A 21,578-nucleotide genomic window follows, 5' to 3' on the forward strand; every position below is an offset into this window, starting at 1 on the left:
TCTATTTACACCATGGTCCAGTGATCTAGAAAGACACTCACCCGGCTGTGTCGATCCGTCCCTTTCGCTCACAGAGCGGTCTCCCCTTCTCCCTGTATCTCTAGCCTTTAATACATCCGCTTTACATATCACATCCTATCCCACTCAGTGAATCACTTCTGGTATGACTTTTTCTATTCCCCACGTGCCTTCCACTGCCACAGTTCCTGACACAAAAAGGAGGTGCTTCATTTCACTAAAGATAGCTTTTGTTGCCTGCAAATTCTTACATTCGGATTTGCAGTAAGGGGGCTTCCTTGGTTCCATTAGTCAGTCTACAGCTTCCAGGTTACTGTATCTGTTATGGTGGTAAAACATGTCAAGTGGCATTGGGCTATTTAAAGGGCCATTCCTATTAATGTTACCTGGGATACAGCTGCCTTCCTGGTAGTCAACACCCGTCCAGTTTTTCCCCTCCCACTTATGCTCAGAACGGTTATTGCTGTATGTACCCAGGTAGAAATAAGTTAGTGGCAATGTTCTAATAGGCGTATCTGGACTACCAAACTCCGAGTTGTAAATATTCCGACTGTCCAGCTATTTCTAAAATTAATCACAATGCTGTCCCCTTCTATGTTCTTCTCTCTGGCGCCCACCCAATCTACTCGTCTAGCAAATAGAATTTCACTAGTTCCCCCAATCGGCAGTGGTCTATAGCGGTTCAACCAGTAAATGCATTTATTTTTGAGGTCCCTGTAATTCTCGACCTTTCCCGGGCTCAGTGAGGGTACCCCCACAAGAACCACTACATAGGGGACTGACTCCGGGGGCAAGGCTAGGTGGGGGCAACTCGGGCCTGCCAGGGCCCAGAGGTCCAGCCCCCTTGACCGGATTCAGTGCCTGTTTGTGACCTTGGCCATGGTTGCTGCCTCCTGTCACCCCACTACCCCCCATATTCCTTGTGTTAACTAGGGGGCTTCCTGGTACTGTTGCTAGCTGGGTAGATAGATGCATATCTACTATGACACTTTCGGCAGATGGCACACTCTCTATGGTTGTATCCACTAGGGTTTTACTTTGAGTACCTGTCTGACTTGGGCCTGCTGTTTTTCTACCATTACCGACCATATCCATGGGGCCCCTAACCGTCCCTCCCGCTTTCGCTATACAGAGTGATTCAAGGTAAGACAGTCTTTCCTCAATGGAGTCCAGTCTTTTGTGGATCGGGAGACAAGACTCGATGAATTTTGGCCCAGAAGTCCCCTCCTCTCTCTGATGGCGATGTTGCTTCGTCGACTTAAATAAGTGACTTGTCTGCTCCAAAGTGCTGACCCTCTAACTCAGCCAGAGGAGGTTCTGGCTCCTTGGAAAAAACGTTTCTGCCTTTTAGTGTTCTTGTTTATTAGGGCAGCACACCCATGCTTCCTTTTAGCGGCTTGGTCCAGTGCTTTACTTGACACCCCTGGATTGGTATCCAAGGCCAATCTGGTGGACTGGCCAGATCTAGTGAGTTGTAAATTTTGGGGGGGTGTTACTAGAACAGCCTCTGACGTGGCCCTATTCACTGGTGGGCTGTGCACCATCACCACTACCTCTTTTGAGCTGCTAGCCTCCCCCGCCAGTCTATCCGGCACAGTATTATGACCTGGCAATGCAACGGGTAGTAACAAGGGCGGTGGGAGTGTAGGATCAGGTGCTGGGGATAGGGCTGTAGCTATTGGTCCCAGTGAAGACCGCTTGTCCAGAATTTGGTCCATAGATAGTCTTTTCTCCGTAAGTTCAATCTCCCTTTGTAGGGCAGACGATGCCCGAATTAAAAACTGATCTATGGTCCCCACGACACTTCCTGTAATGGACTTACGCCCCTTCCCTGCTCTATTTACAGCCATACCCTCGTAACTTAAGGCGTACTTATCTCAGTGCACTGACCTTTCTGGGGAGATCCGTAGCAAGGGTCAAAGAAAGGGGCCCGTCCCATCCTCGTTCGGCCGCAGACGGTCCCGCCCTTGTCCCGGGCTGCTCCAGCGCAGCGGAGGAAGTAACTGATTATATAGTAGCTAAGGCGGTAGGCGGGGCTCACTAGCAGGAACAGGTGAGGACAGCCGTGGCCTCCTGGGACATGCAGTCCCTGACTGCAGGAAGGTCGAGCGTTGGTCTACGCGCCCCTGGTCCCCTTCAGCATGGAAAGGAGATGACTCTTGACCCCCAAAGTGCTCCCGTTCAGTAAGCACACAACATCAAAGTGCACGGCGAGGTGTAGAAGCGCAGCTGCGGCGGAAGGCGGGGCTCACTAGCAGGTACAGGTGAGGGCAGCCGTGGCCTCCTTGGACATGCAGTCCCTGACTGCAGGAAGGTCGAGCGTTGGTCTACGCGCCCCTGGTCCCCTTCAGCGCGGACAAGTAGATGACTCTTGGCCCCCCAAGTGCTCCCGTTCAGTAAGCACACAACATCAAAGTGCGCTGCGGCACCCCTAGACCAATATATAAAAATAACAGATTTTTAAATGAATTTAGACACCACAGTACTTTCTCAGTTATCGATTTTACAAGAAAGCAGTAAAAATGCTCCAACAACGGTTTATTGGAGTTATGAGCTTTGAACGTGGTAATGTCATCCTACGGGATGAAAAATATACACAGCAAACATATACTGGCAGTATGTGTTTGGAGGTGTCCTTTAGGGGTTAAGGTGCTTAGGGGGCCAAGGTCCAAAAAACCACCAGCGGTTTGGGTTTACCTGCCCTGGGGTGTCTAGGTGCAGAGGTGGTGGTCGGGATGGTAGCCTTGAGCGCTATATTAGTAAAGTCAATGGTACTTGAACCAAAGAGGCTGCAAGGGGGTACTTGGGGATAGGTTTGGGGAACCCAAACCGGGTTCCAGGTTGTGAGAACCCCTAGGCCAAGGGGACGCAGGCCAGAATCATGAGCCAGGGCTGTGGGGCTCGGGTGCAGAGGTGTTTAGCTGACTAGCCACTTGTGTTGAGGCTCCCACGGTTCTGGGCTCCCCTGCAGAGTGGAGGAAAATCAAGACAGCAGGGCCACTCTCATCGTAAATCTCATTGGTACTGAATCCCTTCGTTATGCATGTCAGTTTCCCTGGCGCTAGTGTCCGGGTTGGACACAGACAAGCCTTGGTTGATGCAAGTGCTGGATACTCAGGTACAGCTGGGCTCCTGTAGTGTCCAGCATTTCAAAACCCGGGAGAGAGATAGGGCTGACCTCCTAGAGCTACAATCACTTCCTCCTGATGAGCTGCTCCCTCGGTGGGCCTGATGGCCAACAACACGGTGTGCTGGGCAGGTGCGGTTGGTGTCTGTGGATTCAGGATAATGACTTCCCCCCTCCGCCCCCCCAGGGAGATGCTAGATGGTTGGCAAAGTGCTAAACAGTCCTCCTAGTGTTTGGGTGACACATACCCTTTGGACAAGTTGGGTCTTTGCAATTGTCGAAGTACCAGCGGCCAGGCTGCTTTTTGTTCCAAGTTCAGGGTAGGTCCTCAGTTCTCCCAGTGACAGCTCTTCTTTGTCTTTCTTCTGTTTCCAGGTAAATACATCTGTCTCTCTGGTGTGGGGAAGCCCTAAATACTCAATTTAGGGTTGTTTAGGGGAATACATTGTAGTAGGCAATGGGCTACCTGCCTGTAGGGTGACTACCCCACCTATATGACAATTTCCTGTGAAAAGTGGCCATAACTCAGATCCAGAAATGTCTATTTTTACCAAAAGAAGATGGTGAAACCCTTCTTTGGCTGCCCTCTTCAAGTAGTCCACCTTACGAGTGTAACTAGCCTGTTAGTGAAACGCACCTCCTAAATATTTAATTTCCCACCTGCACTGGTGTCAAATGGACCTCAGGGAAGGGGGCGGCATTCCCCAGGTCTGAGGGTTAGCCGTGGTTGCATATCAAAGGTGGCAGAGGCTTTGAAGCCTCTAGCCTTGATATGCTAAATTCTCTAGTCATCCTGCTGGATGATGTGTGACCACCCTCTGCTATGCAGGCATTGTTCCTGGCGTCTTCGAGCGAGGCCCTACCTCCAGGGGTCAGAATCTCATCTGTGGTGGGAGGCTGGATGATACCAGTCAGTCAACAAATGAAGGGCCCAATTACGAGTCTGGTGGACCTCTTGGTGGCGCAGTGGTGGCGGTCCAGCCACTGGCAGTCCGACCGCCCCATTATGACTTGGGTAGTCGAACCACTATAGGATTGCCGCTGCCGCTAATGCCAGGGAACAGCCATTATTTTGAGGAGGCGCGGCGGTCTAGAGGACTGACGTAGTCCTGCCAAGCATATTATGAGTTTATTCTCCGTTAATGATACCAGGTATCGGGCAAGAGAGGAAACCAAGGGGACCCTACAGGGGCCCTCTGCTGCCTCGCCTCATGTGAATGCACTCAGGGGAGAACAGCATGTACTCCCCTGCGTGCATACACAACAGTTCCCGCACTGCATGTATTTAACAGTCCATTCAGTGCAGGAACCTTGTGTGGCATTACAATTGTGGTGCCTTTTTTCAAATGTACCGCTGCCTTTGAAAGAGGCCCCACCATGGGACCACCACGCTGCAGGCCCGTTAGACCATTTTGAAGTTGTAAGCTGGCAGGCAGGCGGCAGTGAATCTTTCTGGTGCGGGGCACCTCGGTGGTGCGCCGCCTGCACCGCCAAAGTCGTAATTTGGCCCTAAGTGACTTGTAGGGATTCAAGGGGCATCTCCTAGGTGCCTGCTGGGTGCATGCTTTCATAAATCAGATATTGCCAGCAGTATCGATTTATTAAGACAAGATGTTTGATACCAAATATCAGCATTTTCAGTTAAGCCATTATGTAGCTAGGTAACTCGTAACAACCAGTGCCCAATTCATGCCTTCAAAATGACTTCCAGATAACTTGCAATGTCTAGCAACGGAGCTAGACATCACAGGGGCATATCTGCTCAAACAGATATGCCCTCACATGTAATATAATGCACCTTCCCGTGAGGCCTGCTGTAAGGTTGACTTAAGTATAGTACATGCAGTGTACTTGGGCATTGCAAACCAGGAGAGAGCAATGCCGTGTTTTTGGAATGGCTTGCTTCAATTTGCACATCCTGAATTGGCAGTCTGCAAGCAGGATGTGTGTTGGTCACTTTGGGTGACATAGTACATGCTGCAGCCCGTAGGGACCCTATTTAGTATCCATGCCCTGGGTACCAGGGGTACTATTTACCAGCGACTTACAGGGGTGCTGAAGTCTTTGCTAGTTGGGTTGCAATTCCGCATTTGTCTTTTTTTTAGGGAAAGCGCCCTGGCACTGGGGCCTGGTTGGCAGGACCCCAGTGCACTATCAATTAACATCATCATAACCAGGGAACAGACCATGTCAAAAAGTGACCCTTTCCTACAACATGTCAGTGTCCTATATAACATTTTTAATGCTTAGGCTTCATAGTTCCGTACCTTCAAATAAGATACATCTACACACTACCAGATCAAGAGCAGAATTGGTAGCTTTTTTTGCCTATGCTTATAAGAATGTATGTCGATCACTACATGAGTTAGGTCACATGCCCTTTGTAAATATTATGTTCTGGATGCATTTTCACTTTTTGAGTCTAGCAATCTCCTGAAATATTTTTCACAACATTTAAGTGCATGGTGAACAGTTTCTTCCTTTCTTAGCTTTCTTGACTTGAAAGTATGTTCACTTTTATAGATGGCCTTTGGGGGAGCAAATGACTAGGAGTCAAGATGAAGATAACTTTACTCAGCTGTGTTAATTTTACAACAGTTTTTTATTTTTGTCTCCTTTATAGAACCTTTTTACCAACCGATTTTGCTATTTATTCTAATGAAAAAGAGGATATCACACATTATTACCAGGAACAAATGAAGGTAAGTTTTCTGGGTGCTTTTTAGGGATATTATTGATAGTGGTGTGATGGAAGGAGGGGCTAGATGTGTGAACACATGTTTCCATAGAGATAAAATGGGTAAAACCCTTTGGTACATCTGACCCATGGTTGCTTGCTTTTGGGTAGCAGTAGGCAATGTTTGAAAATGTGCTTTAGCATTGTGTGAATAGTTTTTTTTTCAAATATTTAACTTCCAAGCATTCTATAGTGTAGTTCCTATATTCCCAATAGGCTCTGCGCATTGAAATACTATATCCTATAGATGTGACATAGGACTTAGGTCAGTATGTCTCTATCAAATATACTAAACTTAATTGCGAGTGCCAGCTACCTCAGAGGTCACTAGAAAATTTCTCAAATACACAAGAAGGGATTAGTTGCTGACAACCGCATAAACATGACAACTTTGTTTCCCTAGGACTAGAACAAATATCTTCATAGTCGTGGAAACAATAGATAACTAGGTCACTCAGTCAATCGTGCATGCTTCGTTTCTACAGAGTTGCAGAGAAATAGTGAGACCGGCGTTTTCAATAAAAGGTTCATTGAACAGTCTTCTTTATCATGCAAGAGAGGTGAACTGCTACAATCGATAGACAGAATGCAAAGTATAATGCGTACAGCGAGAATAGTATTATAAAATAATACTGTAATAGCATTGTCTAGTGCTATGATATATAAAAAGACATACATAAATAACACAGACTAAAATACTCCACTGGTGCTTCTAAAATACGCCTACCCCAATGTACCTAACCTAGGTCAAGTACGAGGGAATACGTAAGTATGGTCTTTTAGCATAGGTTTAGTTCTGCCAAGAATTGCCAAAGGTTTTTCTGGGTTCTAAACAGCTCCATACCTTAGAATGAAGGGGGTTGGTATCTCTGTCTCGGACTCGATTTCCCAACACCCCTGCAAGGGGAGTCAGAAACACTGGAGCTGGATTGTCGGCAGAGGAGGACAGCTTTTTGTCAGTGCGTCAGTTGGAGAGTCGGCTTCCTTCGGAAATTGCTGTAGCGAGCTGCGTCCGGCAAGTAGGTAGTCGAACTGTACTGAACCACACTGTGCTTTGCTATAGCAAGTGAATCTATATTTATACCTTGAAGGTGTTGGAATGCCAGCTTTGACGTAAAGTCGGGCATATGAGCGTCATGGACGAACCCCTAGTTGTTCATGCATAATAATGAGTTTCTTGGAGAAATCAATATCCAGGCTAGGGGAAGTCCCTTTTGCTTAAGAGTCTGGTTTTCCAAGAAATTGTTGTGACGTTGATGAACAGATTGGAAGTAGCCATGCCTGTATTTGGGTAGCATGGGCTATGCCTAAATAAGGGATTGATTTCTATGCCTATATAAGGCAACGTGGATGGTACCTATATAAGGGCATTAATCAGGAAAATTCATTCAGAATCTAAAACGCCATACAACACCCACTCCACTTTCTTATGTATGACATTACTAAGTTCTAAACATGTTAAACATATCTAAACATGAAGTGTTAAAACCCACCCAAAACACATAAAAATGCATTTGAACTGGATGTTCACATAAAAGATGCATTGGTGCTGTACGCATTAAAGCAATGTTTCATTCTAAGCAAATATGTTGACATTTGTATGCTAAATAAATTAATCTTGAAAATATCCATTTATGAAATGGCTCGTAAATACAGAAGAAAAAAAGGCTGAAACCATTTCATGTCAGATCACATGAAACTTGTTTGTGTATGTGGATAACGTCAAATATTGTCTTCTGTAAGTTTTTCAAAAAATTCTTGTTCTCTATGAATAGTTCTACTTGAAGCAGATTACTTGTGCCAAAAAATGAACAATACAAATTTGAGGGAAAAACAAACATTTATCGTAGGAAAAAGAGTCCCAAAGTTAGAACTTAGTTTTGAAAAATGAAGGTCAAATTCAAAGTCTCTTATAACACTGTGTGCCAAATCAAAAGTCAGTGTTATTGTTTGGAGACCACATCAAATCTAAGTCTGTAAAAAAGTAATCTACCATTGTAGGTGAAAGTTGGATTACCTCGTTTAGAAGATTAACCACACATAGATGTGAAGCATCGCCATCAGCATTGGTCGCATTAGCAATGTTCGTAATGGATGATACCTGTGTGCCTTTTTCGTCTCGTACCTCACCGTCAGCAACTTGCGTCTGTGAGATCTCAATGAATGGCGTCATCAGAATTGGTAGCCGCTGGGGACAACACTACGTATGGGCCGTTACCGGTTCAAGCAAAGTATCACATCCATTGGCATGACATATGGGAGTGTGAGACATAAGTCTAACATGCATTCTTCTCCGCATAGCAGGCAGCGTAGAACAGGTAATATGCAATCTTGCCAGATTGGTCTGAATGACAGAAACCATGTGGTATTTAATTCTTGTGGACGAGGTAGTCCCAAAATTTGGACGATGTGCTCCAGGACACTTCATCGCCAGTAGAGTTGTCTCCATGGAGATCTGGGTGTCGCTGGTGAATTGGCTTGCCATGTCGCAGCAGTAGGAGCAAAAATAGTATCCCTACAGCGAGTCCCAAAATTAGAGGCAGTCTGCCAAACACTGAGTGCACGAAGTTTGGAAATATTCCTAGGACTGCTTCAAAAGGTGCTAACAGTCCAGAAAGTACGGTATAACATACAAGTACAATACCACTCATATCAGACATGTTTAAGATACGAGGTAACATTTCTGAGAAATGTACAGGGCAGTTTGTAGTTAATAGGACATGTATCTCGGCAGAAGTCCTTGCGACTTGCAGATCATAGGTCTCTTTGGCCGAGGTCAGTGGCACAGTTTTTTGCAAAAGGATGGCTTTCATTCTGCCTAAAGTATCAATTCCTAAAGAAGAGATGTTCAGTAAAGGCCATAATGGTGACTTCCTGTCTGACTTGGTCTTTGGAAACAATACTTGCATACAGCAAGTAACCCTGGCTGACACAGTTACTAGATAGGGATAAACCTGGCAACATGCCACAGCAGCTGTGATCGTTCAACATGAGGTAACTTCCATTGGAAAGTTGTCCATAAATTGAATCAATCACTGCAGCTGGTAAACCTTGCAGGTGGTTGGATAAGTTGGTAGAGGAACCATCAGAGGCCCTGTGTAAATTAATACCCTGACAAAGGAGAGAACCGCTTAGTGCGTTTTCACAATTTTTACCACAAAGAAACTCTTCTCTTTCCCCACTCCAACATCTGTGTGTGTTCGGTAATATCCAGGATGTCTTGATGTATTCTCTACCCAACCTTTCATATGTGCCTGCTGGTATATGTTTTAGGAAATACTGAAAATGGAAAATTGTAACAGGCAGAGTGAGTGTTCTATGTATAATCCATTTAGTAGCTGGCTTTCCAGCAACTGTAAATGGCAATCTTTCCAGTTTTTCAATGCTCAGCGCCGTATAGTCTGCTCTCCTGTGTGCCAATTTGCTCTGTTTATCAGTGAGATTGAATTCTGAAAAGAGTGACATAGTATTGAATAAACACCAAGGCACATTGCCTGAACGTAGATTTTGTAACATCCAGCCTAATAGCATGATAGAACTTAATTGCGACTGACCATGTTGCAACATGACCAAGTCCTGTTCCATGATGTCTATGGCAGAAGACACTATGCAGTCCAAAGAATATATCCTGGATGACAGTCGTTAATCCATTGTCAACCGCAGAGAGAGTTTTCTCCAAATGAATAAGATCAATTTCTCGTATTCTTTCTGCAGTCTCTGCTTGCGTAATCTTCCATGCTTCATTATAAGCAGCTTATCGGCATATATAAAACGTTTATGACATGGTGTTCTTAGTCCTAGCAATAATTCCCTAAGATCAGCGCCATCTTTAAGTAAAGATAAGTGTTGCTTTACATTCTTAAGTGTAGTTCTATGTAACCATTCAAGGCACAGTTTCCCTACACTGTATGTTGTTACTATTCCTGGATGTTGTCTTTGAACATTTCTTGGGTCTGGACTAGTGAATGTGAAACCCTGTGTTTTGTTCAGGAATCTATATTGACAGTTGTTTGTGTCTGTGGGTCAGATTAACCATTTTTTCCAATCTGGATCTGTTCTTTTGTGATGCAACATAATAGTATGTACGTTGATCTCCCCCTCTGAAGTGTTATTCCTATCGGGTGTAGGTGTGGACGGATTGTTCTTGCCTAACTCAAGACATGACGTCTCTTTGACAGTGTCATTCAAAAACATAATTTGCTCAGGGATGATACAGGCTCTAAACATAGCTTCTATACCCTAGAGCTGCCAATCTTTTGCGCCCCAGACAGTTTTCATGTTAATGTTGTCTTTCCAAAAGTCGAAACCTAGTTAAGACATTTGAGCATAAAAGGCTGCAGAATAAATTTGTTTGGTATTTGTCATGCCTGTTTTGTTTACATTTCTAAAGTAAAATGATTCAGCATTGGATACATTGAACCCTGAAAAGTACGGAAATTTTCTTGCAAATGTTTTTGAGCTACCTTTTGGCGGCGTAGGGCAATGTTCCCATTGGTTATACATCTATATCTATATCTATAACCATAACTATATCTAAACTAATCTATAGTAATATAATAAAGAGAGAACCCAAACCTTTGAAGCAGGTAATCTCAGGAACCACAGCACCAATCACAACACCCAATACAGCGTTGGAAAGGGCAATTGCAGCAGAAGGACATAGGCTATGCAGACGCCAACCATATACATTTAAAAGGTAAAAGAACCGTGCCGGCAAAGTAGTCCCTTTTGGGCGTGTCTGCGTTGTGGGCGTGTGCTGGGGGCGTGACACACGCTGGGGGCATGTGGTACGTTCCGCCCTTCATGCCATGCCTCATATCGTGTGCTAATCCCACCCTGCTCCCTTTAAATACCCCTGCACCCCGTAACACCCTTAAACACTAACCCATCTTAACCCTATGAATATACCCTGTACCTCAAAACCCAAACCTATCCCTAAACCCTAAAAATACCCCTGTACCCCAAAACCTAGCCCTGAACCCTAAAAATACCCCTCTACCCCAAAACGCAAACCTAGCCCTGAACCCTAAAAATGCCACTGGACCCCAAAACCACCCCTGAACCCTAAAATACCCCTGTACCCCAAAACCCAAACCTAGCCCTGAACTCTTAAAATATCCTTGTATCCCAAAACCCAAACCTACCCCTGAACCCTAAAAATACCCCTGTATCCCAAAACACAAACCTAGCCCTGAACCCTAAAAATAACCCTGTACCCCAAAACCCAAACTTACCCCATGAACCCTTACAATACCCCTGTACCCTAAAACCCAAACCTACCCCTTAACCCTAAAAATACCCCTGTACCCCAAAATCCATACCTATCCGTAAACCCTAAAACTACCCCTGTACCCCATATCCCAAAACTATATCTGAACCCTTAAAATACCCAAACACCCCAAAACATATACCTCAGTACCCCAAAACATATACCCATACTTACCTTTGTAGGAAGGTGGATATCTGACTATGGTTGCCCCCAACTTTTTGCCTGGTGTTTTGCTGGTTTTTCGACTTAGTTGACCTGGGCCCTGCTATTCAGGACCCCAGGCCCACTGCTCTCTCTGTAAAATGGATTCCATGTACCTTAGGTACATATCTAATTGGATACTGAGTCACCTTATCAGTCCCTGTACAGCATACTTTAGGTATCCAGGGCATAGGTGTACCCAGGGCCTACCAGGGGCCGCAGCATGTATTATGCCACCCCTGGCTGGCCACCCAAATCTGACACAACTGGCTGCACGACAGCTGGGGCAAGGTGGTGTAATCACCCTTTGCTTTAGATATAGTATTCCTATATCTAACCCTAAAATGGACACATATATTCCTATCAGTCACTCCTATGGCAGGCCTTATCAATCCTGAAGGCAGAGTGCTTGGAATTATGTGAGATGGTGCTCTGGCATGAGCTGAGCCCATTTGCGTCTTGCGGAACCAAGTCCTAATAGCTGTTCCATGATAATGCTATACCATATACTCTTAAGTGCATTATGAACCTCTTGGTCAAATGCTAACTTTGGCATAGCATTATCAAAACATGTCGAGTAAGGTGTCATACGAATTGGAATACTAACCCCTCGCCAATTCTGGCGACGGGGTTAGCATTCCACCCTTCTAGAGGGACACAACATGTATGTAACTGTGAACCCCGGTTAAAGTTAACTCGAGCCTCAGCATCACAAAATGGATGCTGCCACCACAGACACAAGTCTGACCTCCTGCTGCTGGGAGTCCTTCCAGCGAGGAGGGCTCGGACAAAGGGTTTCCTGTCAGAGGCGGTGCCAGCACCATCCCAGACAGGATTTTGTGTATCCCAGGTAGGCAGGGCTGAGAGGAAGGTGACTGCAAGTGGCACCCCGGTGCTCACTGTGCATATGCCGGCTCAAACCAGTTCCAGGGGCACCCCAGCCCCTGAGCTGGGGAGAGACCGGACAAAGGAGAGGGGTGTAACCACCCCCCTCCTGGTCCCACCCATGGGCAGGACCTAGTCGCGTGCCAGCCCCTTTTCTTAGGATAAAGGGAAGAGCGGGCCCCCTTCCCAAATTAGATAATCTTGAATCTTGAACTACTTTCCACGAAAGGAACTCTTGACATTCTCTGAAGACTCTCCCTTGTGGCTAAGGAGTAGCCACCCTGCACCCGCAGGCACCACCTAAGCATTTGCGGTTTGCTGCACGTTCATCCTCCGGATCAAGACTGACCAGCTCGACGAGACCCGGATTCCCTGCCATCTCTGACCTCTACCTGCATCATCATCCCAGCTGAGATTAGTGGGTGTGACGAGACCTGAGGGACCGGCCATCTTCAAAACCTGCACGACGCTTAACCAGCACGACCGCCGAGGGATCCTCGCGTGAGTGCACTGGGGTTTGAGAAGCCCCAACCCAGAGCAGCTCCATCACCGAAGTCCAGCCCCCCAGCATCCATGAGATCTGGGTGGGGGCCCTTCTGCTTCTTTGCTGCTTGCCACGTTGTACGGTCACTTGCCCGTTGGCTAGTGGCCCTCCTGACGACGTACCACAACGTTTTCACCGCTGGTCTAGGTCCCCTAGACTGGCCCTCGCTCCTTGTCCAACAAGAAGCGCCCTGGACCCTCCTGGTCCACTCCAGACGCCATTTTGACTCCACCGCGTGGGCTTGCCTTTGCCAAGGTTTGTTGCTCCAATCTTGGATCCAACATCGCCGACAGCAGACACCCTCGTGGGACAGCTCGCACCTCCAGCCTGGTCTCCGACAACGCCTCCTGGCCCGTGTGGCTGCAGAGTCCAGCGTCGCCCACTCACCCGATCGCGGTGACCTCATCCGGTGCCATCCTGGTGCCCACACAATCACTGGCTAGTGATTAAGAACTGAATCCCCTCTGCTTTCAGGTCGTCTCCATCACCGATACAGCCTTGGATCACACCGAACATCTTCACTGGTCGCCTGCCAGCAACATCTTCTTTCAGGCTCCATAGACTACAACGAGGATTCCCGACGTCATTTGAACCCTATGCAGCCGCAGCCCCTGGGCTAGGTAACCCGAGCATTTCGGTGCTCCAACGCAGGTTCACTATCCAGGTGTCCAGATCCTTTTTTGTTTTTAGTCTACCTAGTCGGATTCGTCCGGAAACAGTAACTTTAGAATTACTAGCATCCATAGACTTTGTCCCGCATCCCGCGTAAGAGTTCACACTCTGCACCCGAGTTCCCTAGGCCTCCTGCTCCTAGCCTTAGGGTTCAGTAAGGTAGTCCTAGCAGTCCTGAAGCCTCTGGATCGTGTTACTCACCTGCTAGTATTTCGCATTCCACTTTTAGAGAATATGGTTTTTCGTGCCCCTCGGGCATTTGTGTAAATTGTGCAACTTGCAGTATTTTCTTAAGAGTTTTGTATTGTGCTTAGCTCCCTGACTCATAAAGAGTTCAGGGTAGACTTGTTATTAATAAATATACTTTATTTTTATAGTAACTTGTGTGGTGTCCTTTCACTTGGTGTTCAAGGGGTATATGTGATGGTAAAACAGCTGTCTTAACACGCCCTCTAGAGTTTAGCCTAAAGACTGCTCTTGTCCATGCTACGAGGATAGCTGGTCTATAAGGTTGACTTACAACCAATCATCAATAAGGGTCGTTTGGAATGATACACAGTGATCACTAGAATAGTGAGCACTATATATCAGGCCAACTTCTCACAACCTTATCCAAACATTAAAAAAATACATGCTTTTACCATTCATGTATTTACAACGAATTTCGTTGTAAGTGTATGCGTGGTAAAAGCATATAAAATGTAATGCCATGCGTTATAATAGCATTGCGGAGTCATGGTACTTTCGTAATGAAAGTATGCGGATGGATGGTATGCGGAAAGAAAGTTGTGGATTAATGGTTGTTTACCCTCCCCCGGTAAGTACATTGGTGGCGCTTCGCCCCACATCTCCGGCAACATACTCATATTTTTTCACCACCCATTTGAAAAATGCACAGGTCTCTCTCATTGATGGCCAGCACCGACATACACTTTTAGACACACCTCCCGCCACAAGTTCTAGAATTGCGAACTTTAGAGCTGGGGAGCTACGTTCCGAATCTCGGCATCAGCTCAACATCCTGTGATTCCAGGCAAATCGCTTTGTCTCCCCCATGCCTACCACAAATGAATGTGTTCTTCTGTAATGTAAATTGTGCTCATGCCATGTTGTCGAGTTTGCACTATATAATATTGCAAGGAAAAATAAAGTAGGGAAACTCGAGTTCACACACTACTGAAAGTTATTACCAGAGTCAACCAAAGCAGAAGAAAAGCACACCCAACACAATCCACAGTTCAATCCATGGTGAAAACAGATAAGTCTTTTCCAGGTGATGAAAAAGGTCCGTTGCTTGTTCTTTGAAAGTTCTTTTTACTGGTGTTGTATCAGGTTCGCTGGCATCCTTAGAAAACGTATCAAAGTTAATGAAATAGCCAGAGGCAGTTCTGTCAATGGTGGGGCTTGCATCTGGATTTGTTAAAATTATTGCAACCACTTGTTACTTTGTTGTAGACATGTGTTTCTTGGTGAACTCTTATTTACGTTTCAAGACGTAAAAATTCCATGGCTTTGTTGCATAGTCCTTCATTTCCCACTGCAGATTCCTCAAAGGTGATGAGTCTCTCAATTTGAACCACTTGGATTATAGCCAGATTAGGGTGTCTGCTACTTGGTCGGAGTCCACTTGGCCTACTGCTTAGTATCGGCCACATGATGTGGTTTGACCAGGTCGATTGACACAAACCTGTTCTTTTTACCAGCAAGGGGCGGCAGTAATACTGTTCTCGATCCGTGGATTGCTAGGACAGGTACTGGATGTCTGTAAGAAGGCCCAAATTCCTTCTTGTCCGCGATGTTCTCTCTGACTAGATCCCCAAGCTTAGGAATCCAGACAGGCCTTGCTAGGATGGTTGGTTTCTCTTCAGTGGTGGTTGGCTTCAGGAACACGTTACTTTGTTTTATTCTTATTTCATTTAAGTCCTGTAAAACAGCCAAACGGTCTTTGATATCAAAAGGTTTTTGGTCTACCACTGAAGTCTGAGAATCGAGGTCCACTACTAACATTCTGGTCCCAAAAAGGACTTCTTATGTAGTTATTCCCCCTAGAGAACTTCTTGGCAGATTGTTAAGACTACGTTGGACACTGATTGGATGTTTGACCCACCCGTCACCCGAGCCTAATACCCTAGCTGTTGTAGATTGCTTTGTCGTTTTTTTCTCTGCACAACCGAATTTCCCTCAGGATGGAATGGACTAGAGTCCCGCAATGCAACGCCCAATTTGGCCATGGCCTCCTTGTAAGCTCGAGAGCTAAAAACAGGACCCTCATCAGAATGTAGCGTGCCGACTGCGTATATGCCGATAAAGACTCGCAAATCTTTTATAACAGTTTGAGCATCAGCCGAGCCCCGAGGCCACATCCAAATGAACCTTGAACACTAATCCACTGGCACCATGATATATTTATAGTTACTATCCCTTTGTAAGGGACCGCAGTAGTCCAGGTAAACGCAAGCTAATGGTTTATCTGAAATTAAGAGGGGCGTCTGCGCAGGACTTTTCACAGTAGAGACTTTTATCTTTTGGCATATTTCACATTCCAAAACATAGTTTCTGGTTTATTTCCTCATGCGCGGCCACCAGTATCTCTGTTTTAATAATGACACTATGGCGGAAACACCTGCATGTGCAGAGGCAAGCCATTCATGTGCTGCTAAGATTAGTCCTAATCTATGTTCCATGTTTGGAATTACCCTATCCCCCACTCCAGGGATTCGAGCAAACGGAACATTGTTCGCATCAGTTATATACGAGTATTTGAGTGGAAACCCTTTCGGTATTGTTTTACCACTATCTTTGTTCGAAGCATTGACAGCTAGCAATATTTTGCCGTCTATTTTCATTTTTGAACGAGTGATTGCAGCTACGGAAGCAGTTTGCACAGCTGCCTTTGTGGCTTTATCAGCGAATTAATTCCCTACAACGTGAACGCCATCACGTTGATGACTCAACCTATGTATCACGTGTTTTGTAGTCCTCGTCATAACTGAACTACTTGTTCCCAAAGCAGTTTATGCTAGATTGTACCACCTTTTGCATCTTTGTAACCGTTTTGAATCCAGTTTTGCAAGTATTCATTGTAAGATTGAACACAATCATACGAATCGCACACTATGTGTGTGGGGAATTCGCGATCCGTATTTTCAAGTGCCATCTTAAATGCTTGTAGTTCAGCTCGCTGAGCTGTACAATCTCATATGAATTGAGTTTTAGTGACCATTGGCCATCGCGCCAGAGGCCTTTAACGATTGCGCATGTTGCACTATAGGCTTGTTTACCCCCCGTAATGGGTTGAGCTGATCTGTCAGTATAAATTATACATTCATACTGGTCAAGAGACAGAATCTCAGTAGGCAGAGAAAATTCTTGTTCGTATTGTAGAAATGCTTGTGTTTTCAAAAACGTATTCAACGTCTGTTGCTGCAAGAAAATTAACTAATTGTATCCATCTCAGATTTAAAGCTTTAGCATTCGGAATACTCTTTCGTCACTGCCTCTAAGGCAGGTACAGGTGTAACAACCATAATGAGTTTACCCTGTGCGAGGGCTTCTTTCATGCATAATTATGAGTTTCTTTGGAGAAATCAATATCCAGGCTAGGGAAAGTCCCTTCTGCTTAAGAGTCTGGTTTTCCAAGAAATCGTTGTGACTTTGATGAACGGATGGAAGTAGCCATGCCTGTATTTGGGTAGCATGGGCTATGCCTAAATAAGGGCTTGATTTCTATGCCTATATAAGGGCAACGTGGATTGTATCTATATAAGTGCATGAATAGGGAAAATTCATTCAGAATCTAAAACGCCATACAACAATCCCTTCTCCTAATGTCATAGAAGAAAATATTTAGAGGTGCTGTAGTCTATTGCAACACAATTCTGGTTCTAGTAGCGTAATTTTGAAAAAACAGATTCGACCTTTAATGGAAATTACCAACCAGCTCAAGAATTAAATATTTTGTTGGATGACAGCAGTACCCATTATTTTCGCCCTGACATTTCACAAGAAACAAACATGTGAAATGTGAAAGAGGGTGTGGGATAAGGGAAATCCTACGAGAGTTAATCCCTATTTTTAAGAGTACATAACACCACAGTATTCCCACTCATCGTAATTACAATCCCCAGCGGATTATAAATTCTACGGTCCGTGTATTACTTCAGTAAACTTGGACTACTCATAATGAGAGCGTAAACCTGTCTCTTCAAAATCTGATAGTTATAATGCCATTCTGTTCAGTTCTTCCAAAGTCCTACCTCCTTTGTTTGAAATCTGTACTTCAATTGGCTCCACAATGAATTGTCCTAGATTTACGGGTAGGTCTCAGCTGTATTAGGGACTACAATCCAGTGATCCTAAACTTGAGTCCCAACCTCCAAAAGATCCTGGATTCATCGAAAATTGTTAACATTGCCCCTGAATGTCAGCATAGTGTTAGGATCAAATGGGCTGGTGTCAACCCATCTGATTTTCTGAAGCAGCTGGTGGCAAAGAACTTGAACCAATTGCTAATTTGGCTAGTGCCTGAAATGTATTATAGGGAGACTTGGGATGCCCACATAATAATATTAAATTCCATTAATCCATTATTGACGATAAGAGTTAAATCTTGTGTGAAGGAAAGGAATGGATGGTTTGATGGGGAATTCACAAAGGCCTGGAATAGGATGATTAAAACCCTAAACCAACACCCCAGGGACATTGAGGCAGTCTGGGCAGCTAGAGTAAACTACAATAATGCCATATAGCCCAGGAAGAAATTACTGCAAGAGGAGGACTGGACAAACCTGGGACAGCCTACCAAACCCAAAGATAGTGCCCTTTTGGAGAACTGTCAATGCCCCCCTGATTACCAAGGGAACAGACCCCAATCTGGAATCTGAAATTACCCCTGACGAATGGGCATACTATTTCGTCTCGATATTCTCTAGGCCTGACCGAGATGAGGGCGACCTCTGTATTTAGGCAACCGCACAACCCGACTATATAACCTTTACTTTAGATGAGGTGGTGAGGGCCATTAACTACAGCCCAAAGGGGAAGGCCACAGGACCGGATGGGGTTCCAGTAGATGCGTAATTTATGGGCCCCTTTTCTAACCAAGGTTCTTAATGCAGCAGGAGCCAGTTATGTACCCCCTACTTGGTCATCCTCCCTAATTATGCCCACTTTTAAGAAGGGCTCTAGACATTACACAAAATGTTACCAGCCCATCTCACTGCTGGACTCCTTCGCTAAAGAGTCTTGCTAGAGAGAATGGAATTATGGGGTAACAAGAACGGAATTCTTTCTAGTACCTAGTATCAGTTTAGGGAAGGTTTGAGGCCAGTTGAGCAATTGCTTAACTTGACCCTATTAATGGGGAAGTATACCCAAGCCATGGACTTATCACTGTATATTTGTTTCCTTGATCTTAGTTGTGCCTTGGTTTCAGGTAATCACAAGAAGCTTTAGTAAAGTTTAACAAATAGGGGGACCCAATGGAGATTATTTCATTTTTAGGCTATTTGTACAACCATCTAGAGGCAAAAGTTGGATTTGGAACACAGGGTGAACTAACTAAATCTTTTGGCATAGGTAGTGGGGTTTGACATAGGTGTGTACTGAGGCCCTTCCTTTATTCTTTATACATCAATGATGTGGAAGAAATGCAAGTGGTGGTCGCAGATACCCCCATGGTTGTTAGGTGGTAGGTCCCGATACTTCTGTATGCTGACGATGCAGCAGTTTTAGCACATATCCCAAAAAGCCTGCAACTTTTAATATATTCTTTTACATATTTTATGGAAAAGAAGAGTATGAAAATGAACATTGCTAAAACCTATAAAATGTGTTGTTGTCGAGAAGGAGAAAAAAGAACACACCCTTTTTCTTTTAAAGGGAGTATGTTACAGAATACAAACACTTTTAGCTACTTGTGGATCTAGTTTTTATCTAAACTGGACTTGCAGCACCAAAGAGAGATCTGCATTTCCAACATGAACATGATTAAATAAGGGCTAATGAGGTTTACCTCTAAGCTAGGCAATACATCTATTGCCCAGATGTTTACACTTTATAACGCTAAAACAAATTCAGCTGCAGTTTATGATGAAGGGATCTGGGCTATAAAGGAGAATGGTGTCTACAAACAACAGAAAGCACCTTTTTAAGGAAATTGCTGCTAGTACCCTGCTGTACTCTGGCATCTATTGTGCATTGGGAGTTGGGTGTTAATTTCCTCTGGAATATCCTTGAAACTAAATCCCTACTATTTTGGTGATCTTTTTGGTTCACACAGGAGACTGTTTACTAATTTAATTATTATGGACTGCATGGTCTTAAATCCATACTAATATAATAAAGAGAGAGCCCAAACATTTGAGGCGGGTAATCTCAGGAACCACAGCACCAATCACAACACCCAATACAGCGTTGGAAAAGGCAGCTGCAGCAGAAGGACATAGGCTATGCAGACGCCCACCATATACACTTAAAAGGTAGAAGAACCGTGCCAGCAAAGTAGTCCCTTGTGGGCGTGTCTGCGTTGTGCTGCGGGCGTGTGCTGGGGTGCTGTGGGCGGGTGCTGGAGGCGTGACAAACGCTGGGGGCGTGTGGTACGTTCCGCCCTTCATGCCATGTCTCATATCGTGTGCTAATCCCACCCTGCTCCCTTTAAAACCCCCTGCACCCCATAATCATAACCCGCCCGTACTCCTTAAAATACCCCAACACCCTTAAACACTAACCCATCTTTACTCTATAAATATACCCTGTACCCCAAAACCCAAACCTACCCCTAAGCCCTAAAAATACCCCTGTACCCCAAAACCCAAACCTAGCCCTGGACCCTATAAATACCCCTGTACCTCAAAACCCAAACCTACTTCTGAACCCTAAAAATACCCCTGCACCCCAAAACGCAAACCTAGCCTTAACCCTAAAAATACCACTGTACTCCCAAACCCACCCCTGAACCCTAAAATACCCCTGTACCCCAAAACCCAAACCTAGCACTGAACCCTTAATACACCTGTACCCCCAAACCTACCCCTGAACCCTAAAAATACCCTTGTATCCCAAAACCCAAACCCAGCCCTGAACCCTAAAAATAACCCTGGACCCCAAAACCCAAACCTACCCCTGAACCCTAAAATACCCCTGTACCCCAAAACCCAAACCTAGCCCTGAACCCTTAAAATACCCCTGTACCCCAAAACCCAAACCTAGCCCTGAACCCTAAAAATACCCCTGTACCCCAAAACCCAAATCTAGCCCTGAACCCTTAAAATACCCCTGTACCCCAAAGCCAAACCTACCCCTGAACCCTAAAAATACCCCTATACCCAAACCTAGCCCTGAACCCTAAAATACCCCTGTACTCCAAAACCCATACCTATCCCTAAACCTTAAAACTACCCCTGTACCCCATAACCCAAAACTATATCTGAACCCTTAAAATACCCAAACACCTCAAAACATATACCTCAGTACCCCAAAACATATACCCCTATACCCATACTTACCTTATCCAAACATTAAAAATAAAAAAAACATGCTTTTACCATTCATGCATTTACAACTAATTTCGTTGTAAATGTATGCGTGGTAAAACCATATAACATGTAATGCCATGCGTTATAATGGCATTGCGGAGTCATGGTACTTTAGTAATGAAAGTATGCGGAGTGATGGTATGCGGAAAGAAAGTTGCGAAATAATGGGTGTTTACCCTCCCCCGGTAAGTACATTGGTGACACGGCGGCCCACATCTCCAGCAACATACTCATATTTTTTCACCACCCATTTGAAAAATGCATAGGTCTCTCTCATTGAAGGCCAGCACCGACATACACTTTTAGACACACCTCCCGCCACAAGTTCTAAAATTGCGAACTTTAGAGCTGGGGAGCTACGTTCGAATCTCGGCATCAGCTCAACATCCTGTGATTCCAGGCAAATCACTTTGTCTCCCCGTGCCTTCCACAAATGAATGTGTTCTTCTGTAATGTAAATTGTGCTCATGCCATGTTGTCGAGTTCGCGCTATATAATTTTGCAAGGAAAAATAAAGTAGGGAAACTCGAGTTCACACACTACTGAACGCGCACCCTTAAGTGCATCAGCAGTGCACTGTGAATCGGAGC

The 21,578-nt window shown here is 45.0% G+C and overlaps 1 protein-coding gene across 1 annotated transcript in view; it reads left to right on the forward strand.

Moving 5' to 3' along the window:
* Positions 1-21,578, forward strand: part of LOC147683095 (disintegrin and metalloproteinase domain-containing protein 9-like) — a 2,555,772-nt gene that overhangs the window by 43,379 nt on the left and 2,490,815 nt on the right. Inside the window, exon 2 of the mRNA XM_086942496.1 lies at positions 5,744-5,847. Within this exon, the coding sequence (XP_086798622.1) occupies positions 5,744-5,847 (104 nt within the window). The remainder of the gene's footprint in view (positions 1-5,743; positions 5,848-21,578) is intronic.

This window comes from Lissotriton vulgaris, chromosome 11 (genome assembly GCF_964263255.1).
Source record: "Lissotriton vulgaris chromosome 11, aLisVul1.2, whole genome shotgun sequence".
Lineage (NCBI taxonomy): Eukaryota > Metazoa > Chordata > Amphibia > Caudata > Salamandridae > Lissotriton > Lissotriton vulgaris.